The sequence below is a fragment of the Varroa jacobsoni genome, unplaced genomic scaffold (genome assembly GCF_002532875.2).
Source record: "Varroa jacobsoni isolate VJ856 unplaced genomic scaffold, vjacob_1.0 scaffold_1384, whole genome shotgun sequence".
Classification (NCBI taxonomy): Eukaryota; Metazoa; Arthropoda; class Arachnida; order Mesostigmata; family Varroidae; genus Varroa; species Varroa jacobsoni.
Window position 1 is genome coordinate 1 of NW_019214286.1, and position 27,545 is coordinate 27,545.

At 41.9% G+C, this 27,545-nt stretch overlaps 1 protein-coding gene and 2 long non-coding RNA genes across 3 annotated transcripts; all 3 read right to left on the reverse strand.

The window, feature by feature from the left end:
• Positions 1 to 1,892: 1,892 nt before the first annotated feature.
• On the reverse strand, positions 1,893 to 4,207 carry LOC111269414 (uncharacterized). The gene is made up of 3 exons (XR_002685755.2): positions 4,116 to 4,207; positions 3,282 to 3,410; positions 1,893 to 2,152 (listed from the first exon to the last, which is right to left on the reverse strand). It is a non-coding gene; the product is annotated as an uncharacterized LOC111269414 (long non-coding RNA).
• Positions 4,208 to 11,288: 7,081 nt separating this feature from the next.
• LOC147752253 (uncharacterized) lies at positions 11,289 to 12,606 on the reverse strand. Its single transcript, XR_015314578.1, has 2 exons — positions 12,415 to 12,606; positions 11,289 to 12,098 (listed from the first exon to the last, which is right to left on the reverse strand). It is a non-coding gene; the product is annotated as an uncharacterized LOC147752253 (long non-coding RNA).
• A 7,745-nt stretch (positions 12,607 to 20,351) lies between these two features.
• Cad96Cb (protocadherin Fat 4-like Cad96Ca) lies at positions 20,352 to 27,290 on the reverse strand. Its single transcript, XM_022848998.2, has one exon. The coding sequence runs from the start codon at positions 25,251 to 25,253 to the stop codon at positions 23,076 to 23,078; it is 2,178 nt and encodes a 725-aa protein (XP_022704733.1). The 5' UTR covers positions 25,254 to 27,290; the 3' UTR covers positions 20,352 to 23,075.
• Positions 27,291 to 27,545: the final 255 nt, after the last annotated feature.

The following is a 27,545-nucleotide window of genomic DNA, read 5'->3' on the forward strand; positions in this document are numbered from 1 at the left end:
TTAAGAGCGAAGACGACGCTGAATGCTGCTGAACGATGAACGCCAAACGAACGAAGTCGTAAGGGTGATTCGAGTTCTCAACGGGTTCGTGTTGCCAACGTAGCTACGGTGTAGCCGGCGTCGACCCTGTTTAACAAGCGTCACAAGAACGCCAACGCATATCCATCAAAGAAAAGGCTGAAACGAAATATGACATTGAACATTGCTTAAACCCAACCGCAATAATAACAACGGCAGTGTCGACGGCGCGAATCGCCGGCGGCAGATGAACTTCATGAAGTGTGCATATCCGTAAATAGATCTATCACGACCGACGATATTGGATGGGGTGTGTAGTAGAAAAATGGTATGATTATAGGTCAAAGTAGTGGCCTGTTGCGTTCGATTGAATAATGAAGACATATCAAACTACCCATTTTCAAAAAACTGTTGCTGAAGTGGCTTGAAGGAAAGTTGATCCGATCCCTTAAAGTAGGCATGCAAATTACGATACTCTGCTCAGCTTCTAAGTAATCAGAATATTTAGTTAAATTAGTATGTATATATATATATATATATATATAAGAAGAAGTAGAGCTGTGTATTACTTATAGGCCTTAGCTTACCAGTGCTTATTTCGAAAAACTGCTACTGGCTGTTGTTTAATTTTCCAGTTCCATATTCCCTATAATGAATTATATAGGCTCGATACTGTGTGGTTGTAGGAAACGCCTAGGTCACGCATCTGGTACTTGTTTTATGTACCGCCCAGGGCTAGCCAATAATTTGGACTATAATCTGGAGCTATGAAGGGTTTATCTGTGTAACAGAATCATTGGAAGATACTGGACGAGCTTCTGAAGTTTGCAGTTGAAGCCTCTTGAGGAAGCCAATGATTTAATACTTTACTAAAACAACAATCGAATTATATACATCTGAGTATTTCATATAAATGAAAACTCGCTACATAATCGTTTATGAGCTGCATCTATATGAAAACGCATTTGGTCAAATGTTCATGTGGTGGGATAGAGTGAGTTATAACTGCTATTCTTTTTGATCACGGCTTTGCGTCCTAAGCTAAATGTCTCACAGGTAATTTAAACAAAATTATTCTAGAAATTAACTTTAAGATATTATATATTATCAACTACGAGTGCGAGTGATGAAACAAGACTTGTTGTAATTTTACTCAAATACGCTACACAAATAATCCACTGACCTAAATTTTGCACTGACAGCAGGTATAGGTCCTAAAGGTTTGAGATATTCGAAAAGACAGAAATAGCCGAAGATGTGTAAGAAGCCAAAAAATTTTTTAAAAAAAGGATCAATCGTTGTAGTTTTATAGATGATGGCTTAGTATCTCAAAAACATTTTGACAATTATTAATAAGAGTGAGAAAAATCATATATCTCTATATCAACCGAAAACGACGCATGGTTATTTTAAAAGCAGCCCGCCAAAATTTTTCTCAATACCTCAGCCAATGAGCGTTGGCAAAAAAAAATTAAAGCAAGATCTAGTTGTATTTATGTTTATAGAGAGGATTACAAAAATCCTTAGAATACTTGACTCTAACGTTTTACGAGACTAGAAAATAGACGCATGTTTTAATGGAGCCCACTAAAAGAACAGGAATTGGACTCTCGCTTGCTTCGCTGTGACTACACAAACAAGTCAACTGACCCTATCCAAGAAACGAAAAACACTGTGACAAAGACGCAAAAAGAAATACTTGTTATTATTTGTTTTGTCAAGAGCAATGCCGACTGAATGAGTAGCTTCCGATGGTTTTTGATCGTTGGCCTTCAGGACCCGAAACTGCTGGCAAACAAAGTCGATGCCCGTGAATCTGATAGACCTGCGTTTGCTTGTCTCTTTTTTTCTCTTGTTTTGCAACGCCACTGAACAAAAGGTGAGTCGACGAGAGGAGAGGACTGGCAGCGCGGGTGACGCTACAGGGATTTCTCTTTCGTTTTGTGTCTTTCGTTTCAAATGATCTGAACGACGCGAGCTCTGCAAGCAGATGCTGTAGGCAGCAATGCAAAACCACAAGGTTTATGGCACTCGATGCCCGATGCGAACGCAAACAAGCCGTGCGGAACGTAATGTTATGCTGTGGTACTAGAAAGCGCGCCGCTGCAAACGATTCACCGAGGATCTTCAGGACCTAGGGTGATATTTTTAGAGGCAAATGAAACAGAGTAACAAAACGTTAGGTTTCTTAGCTTCTAGACATACATTATAAGGACAACTCAGCACGTAGACTTATTTAGCGCACGCAGGCATAAGCCTGCGTTATTGGTACATCTAGACAAGAAGTTTTTCGTTTAGGCGTCTTGTGAGTTGGTTCTGCTTACCGACGCACCAGTCCACCATGCTATTGTTATGTAGAAATGAAGACTAACAAAAACAGCCACTCTTGTCTTCGGATAGCTTGTGCTTTTATTTCAGTCCTCGTAGTGATCTACATCCTCCGCCCTAGGCGGTAATAAGAAATTTGCCATTTCCTGTTTGTACATATAATTCTAGAGACGCGCACACATCATTTTGAACGTACCTGTTTTTAGTCTGATTCGGGCGCGTTAGGGGAGCGATGTTGATCTAATTAACTTGCACACAGTCACAGGCTTGAGGGATGTGCCGGCGTCAATAGCCATAGCAAATTTGCACCGGACGACTACCATGTTAGTAGGTATAATTTTACTCAAAAAGAGAAGTGGCTCGAACCTAACTTAAGTTTCCGTGCATCGGTTCAAATTTTATGCGTAACTGAAAAAGTTTGAATAAAATGGGCTGAGACCCATCGGGAAGGTCTAGTTTTTACTTTATCTAAAAGGGCGCATGGCAATTTCGAATATCTCAGAAAACTGTCTTAACTAAGTAAGTATCTCCATGAAAAAGCCGATTGATCTTCGAAACTCTAAAAGCCATTGTAATCATGCACAAATCGACAAGCAATCACACGTATAATAGTGGAAAACACTTTATAGGGGGGGGGGGGGGTCTATTTATCTAACAAAGCATGGAGTTTAATGTTTTTGTTCTTAAATGTATTTTTATCTCGCTATTAGAAATGGTGTCTGGCAATGTCGTAAAGAAAACTTTTTCTCTTGGACTAACATTCGTTTAAACATGCATCATTTTATACGCGTAGAAATGACTTCTACCTATACATTTTTCTTATCGACTGTGCCGCTCATCATCTCCAGCATCGGTAGCATATGATTGAATGTAATTACTATCGAACTTTAGCGTAGCAGTACTATAAGTTTAATTTCTGTAGAATGTGTCCATACGTTTTTGAAATCTTTCCAATGAGATCGTCACGATGAATTGCTGAGAGCTTTTGTTGTCGTCGTCATCATCTTGCTGAAGTGTGATGGACTCTTTTATTGGGTGAGAACATAGTCTACCATCCCTACCAACTGCGGTAAAGAAAGCACTTGTTATTGTTGTTTTTTTCACTTAATAACGTTGTAAAGCCAGTTTCTGCAAACATTACAATGTACATGCGACAGTTGGGGCTGTATGGATTTTTAGCGATGCATTCTAAATGTGCACCTTGTCATTGTTATAATACCATGCTTAAGTAAATAATAATATTAACTGGACTGACCTGGTGGCATTTCGTCATGGAAGCTACTTAGACCTGTAAGCTTTTTTTTTTTTTTTTTACTAGTCAATTTCGAGGTTTCAAACAAGCCAAGTAAATGCGATGGAAGCACTGAGTTTTTTGAATTTTTTTGATAATAATATAATGTGTGACGGCCTCATCATGTAGTAATGAATCACACAATTAGTTTATCTCCGCCAGATTTTTAGTTGACGAAACAAAATGGCCCAAAAATTTCAAAAAATAACCCATTATTTAAATAATTTTCGACAAATGCCCAGCTAGACTTTTCATCGTTTTCCCAGTAGCCGCACACAATCCGTGCTTTGCAGCCTAATTCAGTTACAAGTTCTGGCGCTATCAGAAGAACTGTAAACTACGCCACCCCTAACAGCTTTTTGTCGGTGTTGCCACTGTTGTGATTTGATATTATTTTGAAATTCAAAATATTTTGAAAAAACAAAAATTCCCTTGCAGGTAATACGTATAGTCTGCGGCTTCTACAATCGCAACGTACCGACACCGCCCCTCGTGGTAATCAACAATGGCCTTCACGTCACCGGAACTACCAACAGCAAAGACGACATCCAAACACGGGGCCATAACGGCATGTAACAGACTGCTCATTGCTGCGGCGTCGAACAAATCCGCGGACGAAATATAATACGGAAAAATTGTGAGAATTATGTTAATATATCTAATAATTCCAGCGTACTAATAATAGAGAAAAACGAACCGAATACGTAATGGGTGTTTGCGTTCACAACCCATGAACATGCCCACGGAATCTTGTTACTGCACTAAACAGGAATAGGTTGTCGGTAGCAAATGTGAGCCAAGGTGTTGCATTAACGGCTCTACATTTTGCCCGAAACGATAATTACAGAAATCAGTTCTTAAATGGAACAAAATAGGGGTGCAATCGTTGACATTGTATGGCCGCTATGCGCGATGGAACATTAGATATCATTTGACCTTTTCAACAATTTTTCAGATGCATAGGAGAAGTAATAGAAAATTTACCACATCTTCAAAGAGTTGTATATACTTCATTACCTATTTTTTCAATTGTTTCAATTATATGTTATATCTGCAGGCGTGTGAATGACAATGCAAACTTCCGGTAACAAAAATTAAAATCTGGCTATGCTTCCTTATGGCACTCTCAGCGTTGTAGCTATCTAGTATGCGTTTGTCTAAAGACACTTCAAGGAAATGTGACAGCTAGACAAATTTTCCTGTCTATGCAGGTAAATCAAAATATAGTTTACAGACAAAAAGAAAGGCTCGAGTAAACCGATCCTCCCTATTGTTGACATGGATATAATTCACAAAAAGCATTTTGGCTTTTTGGAAAGTGTATAATTTTTTAAATCCACCAAACAAAAGTTAAGAGTAATCTACTTTTGTAGTTAGCACTATTAACGTTTCATAACGTAATAATGTAAAGAACAAAACCTACATTTATATATACAGTATAAAAACGTACCAAATTACCTTCCACGACTTTTCTTCGTCGAATAGTATAAGGCATATAAAAATAGTCTGCACCATCGACGTATAGTACGATCATCCCGCAAACAGGTTTTGTTGAAGTCTCACAAATCAATTATCATTTAATTTTCAATATGATGTCCTTGTCTCACCAAACGTTACTAGTAGTTGAGCATAAGCACCAGGTATCGATTTGCTAACCGATCACGTGTGTATTCGTAGCCCCGGCATGGCTACACATTAATAGATAGCATTACCTGGGTGGTGCTCCGCTTCATCAATTTGCAAAACTGGGCAAAAATGACCCACCGGCCGTCGGGGTATCCGGACCTCAAAAGCCCTTTGCATCGTTTTGCTATACAAAGACATAGCACTCATAATAACAGTAAGGCAAGGCGGAAGCTCCAACAAGCTTGATAGTGATGGCCAGTAGCGACAATGAAAGACTGAAAAGCAGCGAGGTAATGGCCGCTCCTTAGCTGCCCCATGAAAGAGGTATGCAGACAGGATGAGTGAGGTCTACTCTAAGGTCAGCCGCTGTCCCGCGTCAACAATCCAACTATTTGCTTCTAGTAAAGTCAACGGCCCAAACTCAAGCAAAGACAGGGTCGAGTTGCAACTAGCACTAACGTAACTAACTTGTAGACGGACCAATCGGCAGCGAGAGGTAGAAGACGTTGGCGAAATTCGCCGGAGCTGGTCGAGTTGGTTTCAGGCGAGCACCGCGTCTTCACCCGCTTCTAAAGGAGACTGCAGAAGCCTAAAGGTAATGGTATCGATATGGTGGGTCCCAGACGCTGTGCGAACACGCATTAAGTATACAAGCATTAGCCATTGATATGCGTGTATGCATTGTATATATTTGCAAAAAAAAACTCAAGAGACAGGGAGCACTTGATGTTTTTGTTACAGTCGATCCTGTCGTGGTTATACTTTGTATTGGCCAACTGAACAAGCGGCGCTAATGAAGCTTCCATGACAACTACGTGCTCTTGGGCACATATTAAGTATGGTCATTGGTACCGGTAAAGGCTCACCGACAGAATGGTAGAAAGGCCTTCGCGCGCACACACTATATATACAAAAACAGAACAGTTGAAGAGGCCATATAGTCACGTTGTCCTTTCAGCTGAGTAGTCCATGTGACGTAGTTCCGTGCAATGAATGCTAGCGCTGTTGAAACAGCCTTACAATAGTAACAGTTCTAGCATGGTTACTGGGCATCTAATAGTATCTTCTTCCACCGTGCATCTTCTTTCCATTGTATCTATTCCACATCAGCGATGACGGCTCGCAATCCAGATACATTATGGTACTGCGAAGTCAGACTGTCGCCACGTAATTGAGCACTATGGGCCATAAACGGCACGCAGATGCATGTAGGTTAAACGGAATCAGTATTCCCCTATCTGAATCCCTACGTTGTTTTTGATTACTGGATGGTTAAGTAATCGAGCCTCCCTCCCGCTCCTGAAACAGGAGTCCAACGGCGATCGCGTGTTAGTAGAGTGTGGATTAAAATTGTGCCATTAGCGTACACAAAAAAACGATTTAAAGACATGGAAAGCGTTTTGTACACACAGACGCATAGACAGGTCAACAGTCAACCATCGTAATAAATATATAAGATAAAAAGAAACAATAAGATCTTCCGTATGTGTCACTTCGGTTAAATAGGTTTTGTGCAGGGAGGACCATGTTGCGAATGTTGAGAGAGCCAGACAATTCTTTTTTGTACCGTTTTAGTGCCAGCAACGGCAATTCATACGTAGCAAACCGTCAACGACAAGACGGCTTTACCTTAATCATCTATATTATATATGTTGACATTTCCGTGTCCTTTCAGCTGGCAGAAATTAGATTGGTAACCAGTAGTCTCTTTTAGCCACGTCATACACATATTGTTTTACGTCAGTACTGGGAAAAAATGACGTAAGGGTCTACGTAATGCATTCGAACCAACACTCGTATGTTTAGTCTCCTACAAAAAAAAATGTTGAATTTTATACTGACATTGGTTACGCTATATGTACTATACTACAGTGCGCAGGACAACACATATTAGTGACATGTCGTGGTCTAGGCTTGAATTCAGGCAAAGACACAGTTCGTGTTGCGCTGGGAGTTAGCCGCCCAAAATAAGATCTAACGGTTTAAGGACTGGACTTAGAAAACGAAAGCATTTTTTTACGATATAAATATTAAAATCGGGAAAGATAAACAATATTTTCATTTTTTTTTTTATATAGTACGTATGAACAGATATCCGATGTGAAACTAGGTGATCGAGGAAAAATTTATTATGTACAAAAACAACGCATCTAACATTCATAAACAAAAAAGGTAAGGATCCTTGGCACACTACGTTCAATAAACCAGCATCGAGATATTGCCTCACTTATGCATCGCATCTACGTAAATGCATCCTATGAGGTCAAATAATTAACCCCTTTAGTCACAGAAAAGTTTCTCGTCGCTCCACGTTACCGTTTTATCGTCAATTCGCTTACAAAATAGTACAGTTTTTGCCATTAAAAAACAAACATTTGATGTTGTTAAAGAGAATCCCTACAAGCTTCGAAAGCTTTTCCTTGGCGAAAAGTTTGCTCACTTTTAGCTATCGGTACTCTTGTGGTTGTTCAATTACCGGTAGGTTTCGAGCATACGACCCTGTCCTGTGAGCTGTAGTGGCCGACTACGCAGCCTCAGGTCGTTAGTGGGCCGTTTCTCGTGCGTTTGATTATTTCTATCGAAGATTCGTCATAAACGAAGGTCCTTCACTTTTCCTTTTTTCGTCTTCGTATCGTGTCGGGATCATACTTTTCGCCCACAAATTTGTCAAAATTAACGACTTCGCGGAGGTCGCGCAAACGCTGAAGTGAACGGATAACATCGTAGCGTCTGATTTGCTGAATTCTACTGCTTACGAAAAAAAAAAAAGATATCTTGTTAGCTTTATCTGGTCGAGATGACGAAACAGGATGTTTCGAGTTGTAGGAAAAATACATAAGGGAGAAATTTTTTTTTTATAAACAGCTGGCTCAACTGTGATGGCGCCATGTCTGTCAAAGAGGCTTAATCACTCATAGAATTTTTCATCTTATTACTGTTACAGCTGCCATTACCGTGCGTAACCGCTTATCATACATATGCCGATAATGTTCTTCTCGTGTTAAGTTAGTTATTTAAGGGTGAACTTTTCCATCAGTTACAACTATTTTCATGCTATAATACGTTACATGCTAATCTAACAACAAAATAACGAGTAATACGTAATTATGCTAGAGCTAAATATTAGACGTGTTAGATTGGACATTTAAGTTGCCAAATGCCCGCTTATATTTTAATTTTTATAGCATTTAATCATAGTGCAATAATATTTGGATAATTAATATAATGATCGGCTGTTCTAGAAAGCGCAGACGGTACGCAACAGATCTACTGCAACGGGTGAAGTTCATCGTCCATCCAATTATACAGAAACAATGTCTTCTTTCATAATTGAAGAGCTAACACTTATTAACCTACCTATTGTTCAAAATGTTGCTTCACATAAAATATTGTAAATCCAAAATTTGGTGTTTTTTTTTTTTGTTATGACACTGTCCAAGTTTGCTTTTTATCCATCACGTCACCTAATAGAGTTAATGCTGTCTCGCGTCCACGTCAAATGACACTCAGAATTGATTAGTACATCGATACGCCGCTTCGAACGATCAAATCAAATGCAATTACTCCAGAAATTAGGTGTATCTTGATTTCAATATCAGGGAATGGTTTTCAAGGAAGCGGTTTCAACACGACGTCATGCTTTCGCACGCCCGCGACTGGTTTTTTCTTCCCGAAGAGAGCCTCTTGTCGCTCATGTTGCTAATCTTGCCCCCCGAAACTACTTCTAGCGAATAAAAGTTGTGTGACTACTTAATTCTGTTTTGTTGTGTCTATTAGCTAGCTATCTAGCTAGCTAGCTAGCTAGCTGCTCATCGGACTTGTCTAACCTTCGACCCTGAATGCGGCACTATCGAACTTTTTTAGGGTGTTTTGGAATAACTTTTCCAACTCGGAGATAACAAGTTTGATCCCTTTACACAACAAATTAAGAACGCGTGGGGTTGAAGACCTAAAATTGCCGGATGCTCCAACAAGAAAAACCTAGAACCACAATTTTGCGTCAAAACAGAGCGTTAAACCTTTGCTCACGTAGCACTTTCAAGGAAATCGATCTATACAATCTGAATTTGATAATGAAATCTACAAAACCCGCAACAGTCGGCCAATGTAAAGTTAATCATCACTTTTTTGGCCTGTTGACGGCCAGTCATTCATGATTAGCAGATAGGTTAAACAAGTATTTGACAGACACTGGCCATCCAATGGCCATATCTCAAAAAAGTTTGACAGCAAAATGACTAAACCTATTTTGATAACAAAGACCCGTGACGGATAACAAGTGCAGTCTGAGCTGGCGGAAAAATTCTGTCTGTGACTGGATAGTAATTTTATCAGAGCTTTTAACATTGTAAAATAAAACGTTGCAATGTGGAAATAGACCTGCCGCGAAAAGGTTTGCAACATTGATAATCCTTTACTGGCTTTTTACCATTCAGAATACTATATATGAGCCAAATTTGTCTGTTTAAAAGAAACTTTAGCAGTAGAAGAAGTTTAGAAAAAGTCATATTAATCAAGGAAGCAGCTGATGGACGAAAAATTCGTTCGACATGAATGAACCTTATTTATAATAAATACAGTTTTAATAGCTACACACATAATCGCCGGCAACAGTATATGTGTATTGTTATAGCAGATATAGTTTTCAATTTTTTCTCTAGTTTTTGTGGCTTTGATTCCACTCCGAGGGTCATCCTGTAGCCACATCAGTCCACAGTCCATCAGAACCACAAGAATCTTAACACAGACTCAGCGAGAAATATCAAATATACAGGTCTGTATGTATTTCGTTACCATGATACGACAGCAAGATACGTTAGTGCATGTCCTGTTTTCCAAGCTGAACTTTTTACTATAACAATTGCTCCAGCTAGAAGTTAGCGCCTTGGACACCCATTGTTAGGTGGTAATCATCAGGGAAAAGCTACATTTATTACTGATACTATACCTGCTGTTCCGTCGTTGCCGTTGCAATAAACCTAACAGCATACAGCCTCGTGGAGGGGGAATTCGAAATGAAATATATATGCTATATAGAGTTACGAACGGTTAACCGTCTGCTGACCTGTTTTTATGTAAATCGAAAATGATATCTACTAACTAGCTTTTCAAGCTCGCAGTTGGCGTGTAAAGTACACACATAGAAACTACAATCAAGAAACATGTTTGCCAGAAAGTAAGTCGCTATATTTCAACAATAGCCCAGTGACGAATCGAGCTATTGGGAGCTTACATACGTTTGGGAACCATGCTAAACAAAAGTCTAATTACGTAGGTAGTAGATTAACCAGTCCCGGTATAGCAGAAGTATAAGGAAACGACGAACATTTGGTTATCAGTTATAACAAAAAAATTAAATTCACTTTTTTCCTGCGAAACGTCGGGGATATCGCAGTGTCGAAAAGTGTTCAGAAAAACTCGTAGGATACATCTTCAAAAAAATACTTATCGTTTATATTCCTACAACTTATGATGCCATTAGCTTCTGGGTTTGTGTGCCTCTCCTCATTACAAATTTGTACATGCATTAGATCATGCGAGTGGGTTGGAGATGCTGTGACGGGCAGCATTGCTGGAACTACACAAAGCACGTGCTAAGTGAAGCATCGTTAAGACTGCATTTGCCCTGCAAGTCCCTAATAATAAATACCGGTGTTTACGCACTGCACGACGCAATTGTATTAACGTATCTATAAGATTTTTAGCGGATAGCGCTGATGTACTTGTTAGTTATTTTTCCGACGTTTCGTCCTTCAGCCATCAAACATCAAAAAGAGATGCTTATATGGGTAACGTTTTCTGTACGCAATCTCAACACAATCCAGCATTCGCCGAACGGACAGTACCTTCAAACGTGAGCTTCTCAGAAGCACGAAAAGGATATTAATTTTGATAACAAGTTTGCTTGTTTCTTGTTAAACATATGTGGCATTTAGTTATTACCTCCCATATGTATGTTATTACTTTTCTGCCGGAGAAGTATCGGTCAAACCGTCTATCCCTGCTAATCGAAAAAGCCGATATCTAATTGCCCCTTTTTATTTTGGCCCAACTTTTAACAAAGGTCAACAAATTGAATACAGCAAATGTTAGCTAATGACACTCACAGAACGACACGTACTGTTTCATAGAGTACGTCCTGTTACGTTCTCCGCCCCGGTACCTTCTACCGACTAAATATAGTCGGAAAACGAGTTTGGCACCCATTTAGTCCCGATCGTCTTCTTCGTACCACTGTAGCTTTGCTCGTCCTTTGGCCTTTCACAGTATCAGCTCCTGTCCGGGTTGTAAAGCCCCTATGGCCCCGTGCCTCTAGGTATAACATCGCTCGTCTGCCATCCGATGCCCCTACTAGTACGCCGACGTCGTATCTCGCTGTTGTCGTCACGATTACAGTGAAACGTTGTAGCCAAATTGTAGCGATTTGTGCCTGGGCGGCCAAAAAAAAGGGTAGAAGGCAACATGATTATGCAACAGCTAAATAACGTCAGTAGTGATAGGAACAGCGGCAAGGACACAAAGTACTGACCGTGATCCTCGTGTTCGGTACGTACGTCGAACGATAAAAGTAACTAGTGGTGGCTAGATCGCCATACGGATGGCTGGTCCAATAGCTCTCGAAGTGGGTGATTGACTAACGATGTCTCATTCGCGAGTCGAATGTTTACGGTGTGCCCGAAGGCCTATAGCTCTTCTCGTTGGCTATGCTCTGACTCGAAACGATTTTGATCGATCGGACGCCGAGTTGTTGTTATCATTATTAGGTGGTTGCACGATTGCGACAAGCTGTTTTGGCAGCAAGGGCAGCAAACATGGCCAGCTCATCGGATACCAGCTGGAAAAAGTAAATCGGAGATTGAAAACGTGGGGAAATAAAATTAAGCAAATTTTGTGAGCTTCATAAACGTGGCTGGCAAGTTGTCTGTTCATCTGTGGCAAATGGATAGCACACGCGTTCATGTCGACAAAGGCGATGAGCGAAGGGTTTGGCGAAAAAACTCATACTGAATTAAAAATAATCCATAACCAATGATTTCAACGTCTAGTGTGAATAACATGGGGATTGATTCTTCCACTGAATCTATCTATCTATCTATCTATCTATAGAAATTGTTCTAGTAATCAATTAAAAATGAGACAATGTTCAGGACTTGCGTAGTGTTGAACTTAGAATAACAGCGCCGTTCGTTTTGCCTTGAAGCGAAGATCAATTCTCAGTTGTCTAGGTTAGGTTCGGGTGGGAAACTAGGTTCCGACTAATATCTGAAGTTGTTTTTATACCGCGCCGGACAGCTAAACTGGCACAATTGCAAGTTAATACAACATGCAGGTTACTATAGTTGAAGGACACTTCGTTATTAGTTTTATATTATAATTCCAAAGATGTTCATAGCATATAACGAGTGACTGAATCCTGATTCGGAAAACATTGACGCATGCAGATTAGGTCAATCGTTATTAGGACTTCTCGCTTTGCTTTAGAGGGTCATCATAAGCAGTATTTTTGTTAATAGGAATAAACAAATAAAGTTATAGGTGAAGGTAGACTAATATGAATATGAAAGATCATAGTCCAATGGTCCTATAAGGAATGGCTCAGCTATTGGAAGCGCGTTGACGGAGTCACTTAAAGAACTGATTTTCGGATACCGTCGACCGTTAGGTGATCGAAAAGTTCGATAAAATGATCAGATAACGAAGCAAAATCAGATCAGATCAGATCTCGTACAACTTCTGTGTTTCAGATTCCGACCTGATTTTTGGATCGATGGATATTTTTTTTGCGATTACGCTATATAACATGAGTCATTAAAGAAAAAAAAATTCGCACATCTATTTTGCGTCAAAAAATAATTGTGACTTCCAAAAAATGTTTTACGTTTCTTTGTTTTTGCTTTCAGCTAATCAAACAAGTGATGGATACACAGATAAAAATCCGCTACGGTTGATCGCTATTGTTTAAAGTACATCATTTAGTTTTACAGGGTTTCGATTTATGGTATAATTCAAAAGCTTAATTATTGACCGGATTTCAAAAAAAACGCTTAATGCGCATCATTGTATGACTATATCAGAAAATTGACAAGGCGATCTCAGAAAGGGTCTCTGTTGCTGTTTCAGTCATACAAAGAACATCCCTCACCTACGTACGACGTGCTATGGACAGAAATGGAGCCACTTGAAAACTTTTCATTTATGGGTAGAGTGTAGTGGGCAAATATGCCAGAATAACGCAATGCCTCTCTGTACAGATAGGATCCATTCCTTCATATAACACAAAATCGTATGCAGATGATTATTCTGTGCCGCTTTGCCCGTGGACCGATTCCGGGGTTGTGTCGTCAGTTCCAACTGAACCTTTCAATTCTCTTCTACGTGATGCACAGAAATTACCGCTAGCGCGAGCTATTTCTTCGTGCAGTTTTATGCAGCTGTTACCGTCACCGTTTAAATACACTGGTTAATTCCCCTGCTTCCATTAACTCCATTCCTGTATTATTGTTCCTTTGAAGGTTTCGTGGCAATCGTCAATAATTGGTCAAATTTGTTGTTAGTTATCACCATGTCCAATGGACGCGGAAGAATGGACGGCGCCATGCGATAGACTGTCGGTGGTCCTCGAGCCCCTAGCGTCTTTGTCACAATACTCGAGACAGTAAACGATGACGTTGTAGATGTCATTGTTGCTATTTTAATTGCTCCCCATGCCGTTTCGCCTTTGGGGAGACAGGTCGTAACAGATTTAGCGTTTACCGTCGGCTTTGGCTGATTTCGTCAGCTGTAATTTGGCGCGCGGCAGGTCGCGCTACTTTGATATCGGCTGAGGCATCGATGGTGACGATGGTGCAGTAGCGGCCCAGCGACCCTATCATTTATTTTACTCTAACTCCCAATGAACGGATAGAGAGAAACATAGGCGAGGACGAGAGTTCTTAAACTTCATGAACTCATTCAATTTTTCTGTTGCTACCGTTACTGAACCAGGTGAGTTTGTTGCTTTGATGCTAGGCGATGACTTTTGGCGAGAATTTGGCCTACGCGCCTTGAATTTGTGTAGCTTTTTAACAGCGCTTACTTGACACGGTAGCTTGCTTATTGCTCTCAGTTGCACAGTCAGGTTAACGCAAGAAACGAAGTATAGAAACGCACAGAATAAATGTTGCGTGGGTGGCTTCTTTTGTAGCGGATTTGCTGATTGATTTGAATATATTTTGGCCGTTGCGAGAGGCTCGCTGATTTTGGCCTTATCTGAAAATGGCCATTTATAGATTAACGTCAATAAACATCAGTCGTCGAAACTTACACGTCTGTTTTTAAAAAACGTATACTTACCGGTAAAGCGGTACTTTCAATTCGAAAAGCGCGTTCTTAGTCTAATCTCAATCTGATAAGTATGAATCGTTAAGCTCGACTAACGAAATGAATTTAAATTCCTATGAAAAGGTAAAAATGGAGATACCGACTGTTTGTAAAAGTTGTTAAGTCTTACAAGGTTGGAGAACGTATTGGTAACGGAAGGCAGGAAAAACAAACCTAAATCTATAGAGGTCTATAGAAGATTTTCATCATTTCATTATAAAAATCACACAACATTAAATTTCCAACGGCAGGGTTTTTGGGGATAAACGGTAACCATGGCTCCAAAATACAACAAAGATCCAAGAACATTAGATGTAAGGATCAGCTCGATCAGTAAGTCAAGCGGGTGAAAACTGATTTCGGATTTCTTCAGAGGTCGTCATTTAGAAGCCCAATCCTGAAGCAAATAATAATACACAAGAAACTATCTCTTGTGGCATAAACCAGGTAAAATTAAACTTTCATTTATACGGGGTGCTTGTGAGACGTACAGTTAAAACAGGGGGTCCGCACATTTGATTACTTACGTACAAAAGATTTGCGATAAATCATATTCATGTAAACGATGAAATTCGTCCTGATAAATATTCATACCCATATGCCTACCAGAACGCAACCAAAATCTATTGTCCTTCAGGATGTCCTGACACATTAGCTTATACTACTCGTCGCCATTGAGACGATTGCATGATAAATGCACTTTTTTGTGCCTGCATTGCGATATGTCTGTATTGGATGGCACCATTTTATAGACGAATTTAGTTGGCCCTCTGGCAAAGAAAATAACGAGGAAATTATGTAATTGTTAGAACAAAAATCTAGATTTCCTGATATAGTCAAATTGGTTTGCGAAAAAACAATTTAATACTAGTAACTTTGTGTATCGCCATGTTGAACACAAGTGTTGACAGGTTTTTTAGACCTGCGGTTTTTTTTTTAAATATCATCACAACATAAATCAAAACAATCTAATAATATGTGCTATACCAGAAAAAACATACTTCTATTCGACTTTGAAATTATAAAAAATTAAGTTGACGCTAAATTGTTGATAGCCTGTCTTTTTTTAGTATCATAAATAAGACCTGTCGTAACAGAACCATCAAGACTATTTAAATTGCATTTTAATTCATCTAATTCAGTAAAAGTTTACCTACTTGTGCTACTTAAGCTGAACGAACCTCTTCTCTCATACATTGTCGGCTGCAGGCAAATTCTCATAGAGTGTTCAACATTGTCGAATAATTGAAGAAACAGCCCTCAAATAAGCTGTTGTGATTCGTTGTTGCCGACAAAACTGTCAGATACAGCCTAACAGGGCCTAGAAATAAGTGTTTTATTTGTCAAGTAGTTTTTTCCTTTTACTTTCGCGTAGTTATGTTTTTTTCCGTCTATCGCAACACATAGCTATCACAATGGAGTCACAGTGAAGTGCTGCGTCATCAATGCCAATTATCCACCGTACGTCTGGTGATTCTTGTTACGTGGGATTTTCTCGTTCGCCTAACGAGGGCGAACGTATTATAACGATGAGAGGCATCCAGCCAAACTCATTTCTTCTTGAAAGACAATAGAAGTTTGTAGTTCCACTTCAGCTGCTTCGGTGAACATTATCATTTCGGATCATGTTCAGCACAACACCGAACGTCACTAATAGATTGATGACTCAGCTAGCTTAGCCCGGAGTATCTGTTCCTAGCCGTACGTCTGATAGCTGTGCATCTCCCCTAGTCATTTATCCATCTGTCTTCGATCCATGCACGTTATTATGTAGACTAATGTGTATTTAGACATCGTAACGATCAGACACAGCGGATTCTGGCTTGCATGATAAGAACTGTTATATTAACCATTAGCGTTCCTCCATCAAGAGATGTGCATTGCTGGCGCGCTATTGAAGGCTGGATGGTCACGATCAGGGCCGATGTACCCCTGACCAGTGTCCGAACTGATACGAACCCGGGTTCTGGGAGCCCTGGAACGCCTCGCTGCGGGGGAAAACTCTCGGATCTGTTACTAATGCGGGTGTCGTGTGAAATCTGCTCGACGCATTGCACTCGGAGCCTACCCCAGGATTCAAGCGACGGATGTCAAAAGCTGTATATACATTGTACGCGTGTGGGACGATCGTCTAACGCAGAATGTCTAACAATGGGCATTCCTCGCAGATACGAGCGAGTGGCCCCGTTTTCGGCTTTGCGCACCGATTTCGTCCGGCTAAGCCAGAATGATATTACCAATAAACGGCAAAGGATAATTAGTAATGTGGCTGGCATTGATAGAGATGATGCTAAAAGAAACACTCAGACGTCAACAAGCGCAAATGAGCCAACTAACACACTCGCTCATTTAATCGAATTGTTCGTATTGTATCGTTATAATAAAATCGTCCTTAAATACATGGCTCCTAGCGGTTTACGTCGGGTTCCAGTGTGGCCAACTTGACACTTTGCAACGCTGAGTGGAGCGACAATAGGCCGATAAAAAGCCCTTATCTTCCCTTTTTTCGATGTTTATTAGCGGTTTTGTTACTCAACCAGGGTAGAAGTCAGGTACGCAAATGACAATTATAGGGTAAGCGATAGAACGTCAAGCAGTCGCTTCATATATGCGAACAGCAGGTGATAGAGAAGCTGTCAATTAAGATAGATAGGCATAAACAAGAACGTGACGGCCTGTATGACGGTGGCGCCAGGGGAATGAATAGTTTCGGCCGAACCAGACAAGAGTGGAGTAAGGGTATAGAACGCAATTAGATTCTGTAGGTGACCTATTTGCTCGCTAATCTTAAGGACACGTTGTCGTCTGGTTTCAAACCCGGACATGGACACACTTCGTCCTGCGTCGGAAGCCCATTGTCTAATGGAATGCCTAATCGCGATACCGGAGGTTAGCGCGAGGGATTCTGATACGGTTAACTTTTAATGAAAAGTTTTCAATTAAGACGAAAGTGAGTTGATTATAGTTTGTGTCAGAATTCAATATGAGCTTGTAAATCGCTATAGCTAGCGGCCAACAGAATGTTGACAAAGGTGCGGTACTGCGTTTGGTGTATTTTCTTCTATGACTATATATAAACGGTAGATGTTGACAGAGTGAAGTTACTATACGATTAGGTATATGTTTTCAGCTGTAGCTATGTAATCAAGTACCGCTGCGCAACAAACTTCTTATTCTTAACATGAAAACGTTCTGCAGTTTGCTTGAGCCCGATAGGTGCAATAATTACCACAGCATGGCGGCATATTACATTGAAATTACTGCATTAGTCGAAATAAAAACCACGACTACGACATAACAAAACAGCAGAAACTACAATGACATTAGTACGCATTTACAAAATGACGGCCATGTACATTAAATGTCTTTTTGCTACCGTCACATATACAGTGTCTAAAATGAGAGTATCGCTACCGTGTCAGCACAGTACGTCGCTATCCATTGATGACGGCGCAGTCGTAAGCGTCGCGTCACTCGTCGGCGTTTGCCGCGTCATCCCCCAACATTTAAACCTCACTAACCGATACAACACATCGAATGACCCACGCACATTCACATGGATACTTGTGCATACGCAAGCGTCAACGAACGCATAAATCCAATGGGGTGCAGCGTTCCACCGCGAACGTTTGAAAATACCAACGGAGACTCATTATAGGAATACAGCCCGTAGCTGTATAACACGTCGGTGAGTGTTGCCGCGTCGTTAACGTACACATTCTACAATTGAGGTCGTCTAGTAGAGCTGGGGTTAGAAGGGGAAGTAATCATCTCCGTTTTACAGAGCAGAAAACTGCAACAGAAGTAATAAAAGCCATGTTATAATAAACATTTCCGTTTTATCCGCCATCGTACTCGGTCGGATGGTTACCTTAGTTGTCATGATAACGCCAAGCTATATTAAACATGTTTACCATATCAACAACGGTAACGATGACAAGGAGCCCGTATCAACTAGCAGCGCAACCTGCACCAGCTCCCGTTGAAAATTGACGCTCAGACGTCGTTGAGCACCGTTTGACCCCTTGTGAGCAACCCCGCAGAAGCGCCAGTAAGAACTGTCTGTCGGTAACCCGCAATCTTTAACGCTTCCATCTATTGTGAAGTCTTTGTGAAGTCGCTAATGCTATGCAGGACCCGATGCCGATACTTCTGGTAGCGCAACACTTCGCAGCTGCATTCGATTACCCTTGCAACTTGTTTTTGCAACCGCTGCCCTGTTCCAGCTCGGGACTCGTCTATGAACTGTAGAGGAATTTTCGTGCGACATCTTTATCGAAGCTGTTTCTACAGGGAAGCGGGCGTTGGCTCTCCCTCCCTAATATATATATATATATATCCGTAAATTTTCTTCTTTTTTTTCGAACATAGTGCCTTGCATCGGCGGATAGGTACCCTGAGTCTCCCCAACAACACTTGCCTGCTCGGCAAACGGCGATTCCTAATTGTAGCAATGCAAACAGAAAAATCTTTGCGCATCGCTTCGTATTTGGATCTGCGGTAGCGAGTCGCCATAAATGAACGGCCCTAAAGGCGACTGGTTAAAGCCAAATGGAAGAACATTTCTGAGATCTACACCTGCTGGCTACATGAAACGTCATCCATGTAATAGATATGGAAGCTTCTGCATCGCAGGCAGCATGTTAAGACTTTCAGAGACTTGTGGGTTCGCAAGCACTACTTCACTTAATTAGTGGACGGATTAATTCGTTCCAGGGCCTGTTACAAGCTATTACGCTATAAACAAAGTCCTGGATGATATCTTTACTGGTCTGGTTTTTCAATTCGATCGGCGGAATCTATCTCCATTCAGACTGTTATATTAACCATAACGGTGATAGGAGGACGTTTAGTGTATATTGGTCAATGTTGCGCCGTAATCCATCGTTCAGTACCTAGTCTATACAGATTTTTTTTACCCTATCCTATTGAAGATATCATTGTATGTAATTCGGTTTTCAAAATCTGTTAGCATTAATGATCTTTCATCACACAAATAAGCATTCATAAACACAATAAGCGTACGTTGAATAACACCTGACATCTAGTTCTTCGCGCGTATCCGCCAACGAGATCTCAAGAGCGCTGAACTCAGGTACTCGAAAGCTGGCAGGGACTTCTGCCTCCCCTCTAGTAACCTACTACAGAAAGGTCTATTTGATCTCTGGCAGTCGCGAATAAAGTATTTTACGAGAAGTTGCTTCTCAATTTTTCAAATCTTCCGATTTATCCGTCGGTGATGGGGTTGGCTTTCGGTGCGGTCGGTCATCGTGTGACATGTAAACAACAGAACAAACCAAGACCAAAGAATATACCGTGCCGGCGGGTTTGTGAAAACACCCAAATCAATATTTCGAAAATTAGACAAACACAGCATCGCCTTGCCGTCAGCAGCTATTCCGAGAAAATGATAAACATTTGCACTTGATTCAACGAGACGAAAGAGGCCGATCGCCCCACCGCAGCAGCAGCAGCTGATAACAAACATAGAAATGTTATAGCGGTCAAGACGGGAAATTTAAACTAGCTCAACTTTCCAGTTCCGTAATTTTGCAGTGCCGTTCGTATTAGTCTACTCGATCTGAAATAATGTTTATGGCAGATCAGCGAAAACAAAAACAAACCACTTGAATCGTGTACGGTTATTTACTAGATATTTGCTCATAATTCGTAGCGAAGTGTTTTTTTCTGAGGCACTCAATAGAAGGACAATAAAGACACGCACAAAAACTTGTCGTTGTTTGACTTTTCAAAAAATTTACGCGTTATTTATTTTCTTCTTCTATCCGATCACCATTAGCAATCAATTGTCTTTGTATGCTTTCCATAACGTGTCCGTATGTAAGTAACCGCGACTTTAGCATTAGCACACTCGAGCAACTTTAAAAAAATAAATATATTACACCATGATTTTTCATCAATACCATTCAACGATCAATATATTTTTTCCCTATATTTCACAACGGATGTCCCATTTCGATTTAAGCCATCCTCTGTGGAACTCGCGTCTGCCGAAAACTATGTTTGGCCAATGTTTCAGTCGATCATATTTGACGGTGGCTATGACCTCTCGCTTCAGAGTTGTTGTTACTATTACATCGTATTTATATGACGTTTACACACTTTTATGTACAAAAGCGTATTGATACTCCTCTAACCACGTTCCACTTTGACGCATGAACTTGTTTTCTTCTTGCAGGGTCTTTACTTCACTCAGGATTCAGGAAGATACATTCTATTCGTACCAACTAGTTTATCTAAGTCTTTATATATATATAATGTATGTACAAGATAAGTTTACGCTCAGCGTATGGGTCTAGATATCTAGGTAAAAAGTTCTGTCGACGGATTCGGTCCAGTTCCTTGTCATCTTTACTAATGAGTTTACGCTCGCCAAAACTGCACGCAGCTAATTTAGCATAATATGTAGTCATAAACCTGCATATGTTGTGCCTTTATGTACTGTCGTTATCGATATTGCAACGAGAACTTCTTAAACATGTTTGCTCTAAACATTGAATTAGCTCGACCACTATACCCAGTTACCACTATCGGCATCCCTAGTGAGGTGGTCACTGTACGGTGGTCGCCTGCTTAAGTTATATTGTTGGTTGTCATTGACCCACGTGTTCTCACCAGACACCCATGGCACTACGTCTACGAGCGTCTCACCACCATTAAACACCTCAGCCCTCCGGTCATGCTTCCTTGTCCGCCTTTCTAGTTTTATCCTATTCTGGCTGTATATGTATGTGCGTATTTGCTTGTGTGAGGTTATCCCATATATCATAGCCACATAGACGTATTCTGTTCCCAGGATCTGCGTCGTGCGTTGTGACTGTGATGAAGTTGAGCGGTGGGCCTGCTTACCCGTGTACAAACCAGCGATGAGGTGAGTCACTCGTGCCGACGAAGCAAGTTTGCAACAGCGCTAAAAGGAAATCTTTCCCAAGCTCTTGTTCTGCCCGTGCTGGCCGGCTGACTATGTCCATCACATTACGGAGCGGCGTCTCTATCGCGAATCTTTGTAATTCTGTTTACTAGTCGTAGAAGGTGGTTTTCGATCTTTTTTCTGTGTTGGATTCAATACTTTTACGTATTTACTCTGTTCCATGAAGCCAATACCCCGCCTTTACCTTCGGGTGAACATATAGCGAGATGCCCTCATAGTGCTCTGCGATGATGTCACTGGGATCGCAGATCCTCTTTCTTCTGTTCCTGCTTCTTGTTTTTGTCGCTCGCTCTATCTGATGTGCCAAACGTGAAAAAGTTCACGACTACCGTCCTATATAAGACAACGCAGTGAGCGGTAGGGCGCCGAACGCATCGCACGGATGACGACCAGCTACGGTCAGCTTACCTACGCACACAACCGAAAAGTAACTAGATTCTTTAGTTCTTTTTCCTGTTTTCAGATTCAGCCTATGTAGTACTCTTGACCGTGGGCCTCATCCGACCATAGTTTTGACGCTTCGTCGACTACTGCACGGGTTATGTTCTCACAGCATGCTTCGTTGGATCACCGACACGTTCGACTGGCCGCCTTATACCAGCTTTGATTCTGGCTCCTACTGCTTAAAGTACTGATCACGTACGAGCGTCTAGACGTGGCACCATTATGTCTTTACCACTACTGCGACACTTATAATTAATACAAAAGGCCATTAGATCTTCGCGGATTGTTTTTCATGTTAATTGGATTTTAGAAGCACTGAAGTCAGCAGCGGTCGTACGGCAGTAACAAAAATAGTTAGTTATAAGACAACCTATTGAGAAGGGTTAAGCTTCCAAACATTCTGGCAAGTCCCCAGGAAACGTATGATCGAATAGGGGAGAAAATCTATATATGATAAGTCTTTTTTCCCTGCGCAATTTGGAAAGGCGAACGTGTAATGCGGACTATTAATATATCAAGACCTCGTGTACCTGAACAAGATGATCTTGTACAAACGACGTGATGTATCAGAAAGCGTGTATCTTTATAACGGTGCTTTGCTGTATAATGCAACGTGTTTTGGTCCAATTGCAATAAAAACGATTCTCTGAGATATATCGCGTAAAACAGCTGTACATTTGATTGGACGTTCTGGCGTATCATAAATCATATATGCCAAACCGAGATTCGAAACAAAACAACAAAGACAAATTCAAACTAACAAAAAACCTAAGACAATTAGTAACTGAAAGATCTTTACGCGAAACCATATTTTTAACGGTTCATAGTCGATCAGAAATCGAAATTCATAGAGTGGTGTTTTGATGCTCGTGAAGATTCTTCAGCCATACAAGGTTACTACGCGAGCTCTACCTGATGTTTCTTTTTGCGGTACATCCTTTAGCTGCAGGAGTGGTTTTCGTCACTACTATCCAACGAGCATTTAGTCAAAGTATTATTTACAATCTACGAATTGTCGATAGCTAAAACTACTAAGCATTGATTTTTTTTTCGGCTTTAAAAATAAACAGTAATATCTTTGGGGTTCTGCCTTTGTTGGTGATACGGAGCCACGCTCACATCGGGATCAAGTGCAGTCTCGTTGGCGAATTCGTCCTCCCAGCTGAGCTTCTTGACTCTTCGTGGAATTGAACCTAGAGGCCATTGAATACGACTCGTACTGCCCGAGATGGGCAATCGTGGCGTTCGCGAATTGCCTGCAGGCCGTGTTACCAGCCGTTGGAAGCCTTCGTGGGCTACCTCCTGCTCGCTAGTCGACCACGTGTCTTCACGTTCACTTGCGAACATTGGGTTCTCCACACCTGGTGGCTTCTTGGGTGTGTTCACTTTGTGAGGTTCAATTGTAGGTCGTGGTGGAAGAGGCCCGTGCCCAGTCAGGCCATTGCCATCGATTACAACCGGCAGATGGTTTCTGTATTTTTTGTTTTTAAGAATATAGAAAACCATTGTGATGATGATTAGCACGAGAATGCCTAATATGACACCAAAAGCTGCCGGCAAAATAAGCGCCGAGTTGCGGAACAGACCCGATGCAGCGGCCACTTCTGGTAGACGGATAGTTACTAGACTGGTCGATTTTCTGGGCGGTACCCCGTTATCCGTGGCCACGATGACCATATGAGAGGTGATGTTTACTTGGTCCATGTTCTTGAGGCGAATCTCCCCTCGATCATTGATATAGAACGCATTTGAATTGGGGCCTTCAAGCGAATAACCAATTTGATCGTCACGGTCACCGTCAGTACATTTCACTTTACCTACAAGCTCACCCGGCTTCGCGTTAACTGGCATAATGAAGGTGTACTGCGGAAACTCGAATACAGGATCATTATCGTTGGCATTCAGAACTGTTATGTTGATCTTTGTCAAATCGCGGTCCTTTCCATCGGACACGAACGCTGTCAATATGTACTCGCGCCGAATCTCGTAATCGATACTCTTCTGAAGGTAAACCTCGCCTTTGGTCCCTATCGAGAACGTACCCAGGCTCCGCTCGTTGTCGGCCTCAACGAGCTGAAACTTGAGGTTCTTCTCTGTGGACTTCGTCGTTTGCAACCGCAAGATCACCTGACCAGGAGGAGTGGATTCGACCAAGGGTACCGTATATTCTCGCTGAAAGAACTTCAATTCGTGCGGAAGGAACTCCGATGAGGCTACGGTCAGTGTGGTAAGCGAAAACTTCTCTTCATCATTGCGTTGCGTGGCACGGATTACCAATACAATTGGGAGCTGTGTGTTTGCAGGCAACTTGCGCGCGAGTGTCACCTGACCCGAATAGGGATCGATGTCAAAATACGAATACTCGGCCTTGTTTGAGCTGAGCGAATATTTGATTGGTGCACGGATTCCCTCATCGGGATCCGTCGCTTGGATTCGACTTGGCAAAACGTCGAGGGGTTCGCGAAGCTTCGGTTCTGGTGGTAAGTTGAGCAGGTAACGCTCGTGAAGGAAACGCGGATTTTGATCGTCCGCATCGAGTACGTGTATCGTTAGATTAGTCCGAGAGACCATCGGCGGATTTCCTTGATCCTGTGCCCGTATCGTCACGTTGAAGCTGGGCACCGTCTCATAATCGAGCTTTTCGACTAGCGTCAATGTGCCGTCGAGGCTACTTTCGAATGCCACGTATTTACTGTGCTCAGACCTTTCAATGAAGTATTCGACTGTTGAATAGCTACCCGGCTGGTCGGCATCGACCGCGCGTATGAGACCTTGGGACACGACACTACCTGGAACAGTCGCTTCGCTCACGTTCAGCACATATGGAGTGGCCTGGAACACTGGTGCGTTATCGTTGACGTCCGTGACAATAATCTTAATCGGTATTGATATGCTAAGGTCATTCTGTGGGGTGCACAGCGCCTCAGCTGATATGTCTCTAAGGCCTGAATCTCCCTCTTTGTCTAGCTGCTTCTGTAGGATTAGGCTCTTGTTGCGGAAAGTGACCGCGTCAGTATTCTCTATTGTCAACGTGATCCCTTTGCCTAGCTCGCCAAACACTTGAACGACGCCAATTTCACCTCCGATGCGAAAGTCCTCGCTTACCGTAAATGTAACCGAGGATGCTCCTGATGACAGGTAGCAAAGGTTGTTATCCTTTTCCTGTGCGTGAACGCCGGCTGCTGCTAAAATCAGCAGCAGCCTCAGGACAACATTCCGACCGTTTGTGCGCATATCACAAACGGTGCCTGTAATAACGCCTCACCAAGATGGCCACCAGTGTTACCATCAATGGACGGGGTTTGTCAGCCGCCTTCTGGCTCCCTAACCGTTTCACTCAGAATACTCCTAGAGTACTTTGGCGGCATCCATTGTTCCACGACAGCGGAGGTTCCATGATATGAAGCTAAACAGGTGTAGGCTTATCAGCTATAAGTTCTATAATAATGCGCTCCTAATTGAAATACGACTGCGCAGGTCTAGTTAAAACGCAGCTCATCATAATCATATGGGAACTGGGATTAGGATGCTTCCATTTTGGTAACAGTTTGTAGAACCTAAAGCCGTTGATTAAATACTACACCTCAGGTTTGCGTAAATTCGATTTATTTGCGTTACTTGTGCTTTCTGCCGCCTAGGAAGTTCGATCGAGGTGAAATTGTGAGATGTTGCCGACTGGCTAATTCCAGTTGCCGACGTCGTTATCAGTGGCGATCATGGCGTCGCTAGATTGAGTAACGACTGCGGTTAGAGGAATTGTTGTTATATGCTGAATCGTTTAATACATTTTCTTCATCATGCGTAGTAACGATAACGGCGCGCTGCGCCGGATAAGACCCCGATTCAGTAGACCTCAGTGAATTGTCACAGTATTCAACCCAGAGCATTACCGCTAGGGCGGTCATTAACAGTATACCCAACGTACATGCACAGGTACCATCTTACAGGAACTTACGCATGAGAAGATCAAGTACCATTCAGAACTCGCCGTAGTTGGACTCTTCTATTATTGTTATTTCTGGTTCCCGTAATGGTAACATCAGCAACGATTGCGATAGCAATAGTCGGTTTAGCAGCTGCTGCAAAGAGTCGAAAAAGGATAAGCCAAGACGATCAGCCAGTCTGGGTCAAGTAGTAAACAGTCGAGCTACCCAATAACTTGCCACTATCGGTGTATAGAAGTTGCTTTTGTGCTCCGGCTGATAATAATTAAAATAGGGTCGTGCCCCGTTTCGCTACGCTGGCTGCACGGTAGGACGGACAAACAGGCTATCGTGTAGACAGCTGCATAAACTGAGACACCGCACGAGTTCGACGATGAGAAGAACTAAAGAAGAAGTGCTAGTCTACCCGACGCATGTTAGACGGGCTGGTCTAAATCAGCGCCATCACACAGGGGAATCGTCACGGTTACCGTCGGCGCTGCTGCAAGGGCAGAAGTCGTGGATGTGCTGCCCGAAACGACTGACGCTTGACGAAATCGTCTTTTCCTTTTGTTGTTTCGTTCTGTTGTTGTTACGTTATGTTTTGTTGTGTGGGACAATGCCAATGATAACGACGACGGGAAAGCGAGCCGGCAAACGAAGTGCTGAAGAGTACGCAGATTATGATGGTGACAATAAAGTTGTTCGAAACAACGAAGTCGCAGAAGATGAAAATAGATCATGAAAAAAAATGCTTCAGAGAGGAATGGGTTCGATGAAAGGTGTTGTTTCTGATAAGTGCGTTTGCTATGCTTGAAGGACAGGCAAAAACCTTAAGTGATGACCAACGCACTATTAGACAGTAGAAAAGGATGAACGGCTCGTCGATCGACTGAGTTACCGCATTTAGCTAAGGATAATATCCTTTCGGTATACCACAACATTTGCCACGAGGTCTTATTTGAATTTCCACAGTTCGTATCCAAAAGCGTTAGACGCAGTATCCAGAATCGAAATTCCGCACCAATATTTATAGTGTTTTCGCGTTTTTCTGTCACGACGTGATGGCCGTCAACTCACGAAATAATAAAGGTACGTACGATATCCGTTAATCACCTTTTCAGCTGTACGAGAAGGGCACTGTTGAACAATTTCTAATGCATCACCACACTGAACTATATACGCCGTATGAGTGCTACGGCTGAGGTGGAACCGGGTAACGTATTAACATAGCTACGTACTACTTGTTCAATTCTTAGAAGCTCACGGACTCCGGCATCAGGCGTTGCTGCAGCCGTTGACCGTTAGCTCTGAAATGATTCACCATAGGTGGTGCTCCGTGGGCTAGTTGATGCGGTTCGTGAGTCCCCTATCGTTACTGGGGTGATTGGGAGTCGTGGCGCCTTTCCCTAACGGCGAGGGTTGCCAGCGAGATATCGTCTGTTTGAACGGATCCGCACCATGGCGCCATCTGGCGTCTCTGGTTAGGGACAGCTGCGCGGAGAAAACTTCTGCGGCTGGGAGACAAATGAAATGACGTGTCCAGCAAACGAATGGACATCGCATTGACTCGAATGGCTGTAACACTTTGATAATGTTTTGC

Coding starts and splice junctions, on each gene's coding strand:
- Cad96Cb (XM_022848998.2), bottom strand. CDS start 25,253: ATGCGCACAAACGGTCGGAATGTTGTCCTGAGGCTGCTGCTGATTTTA.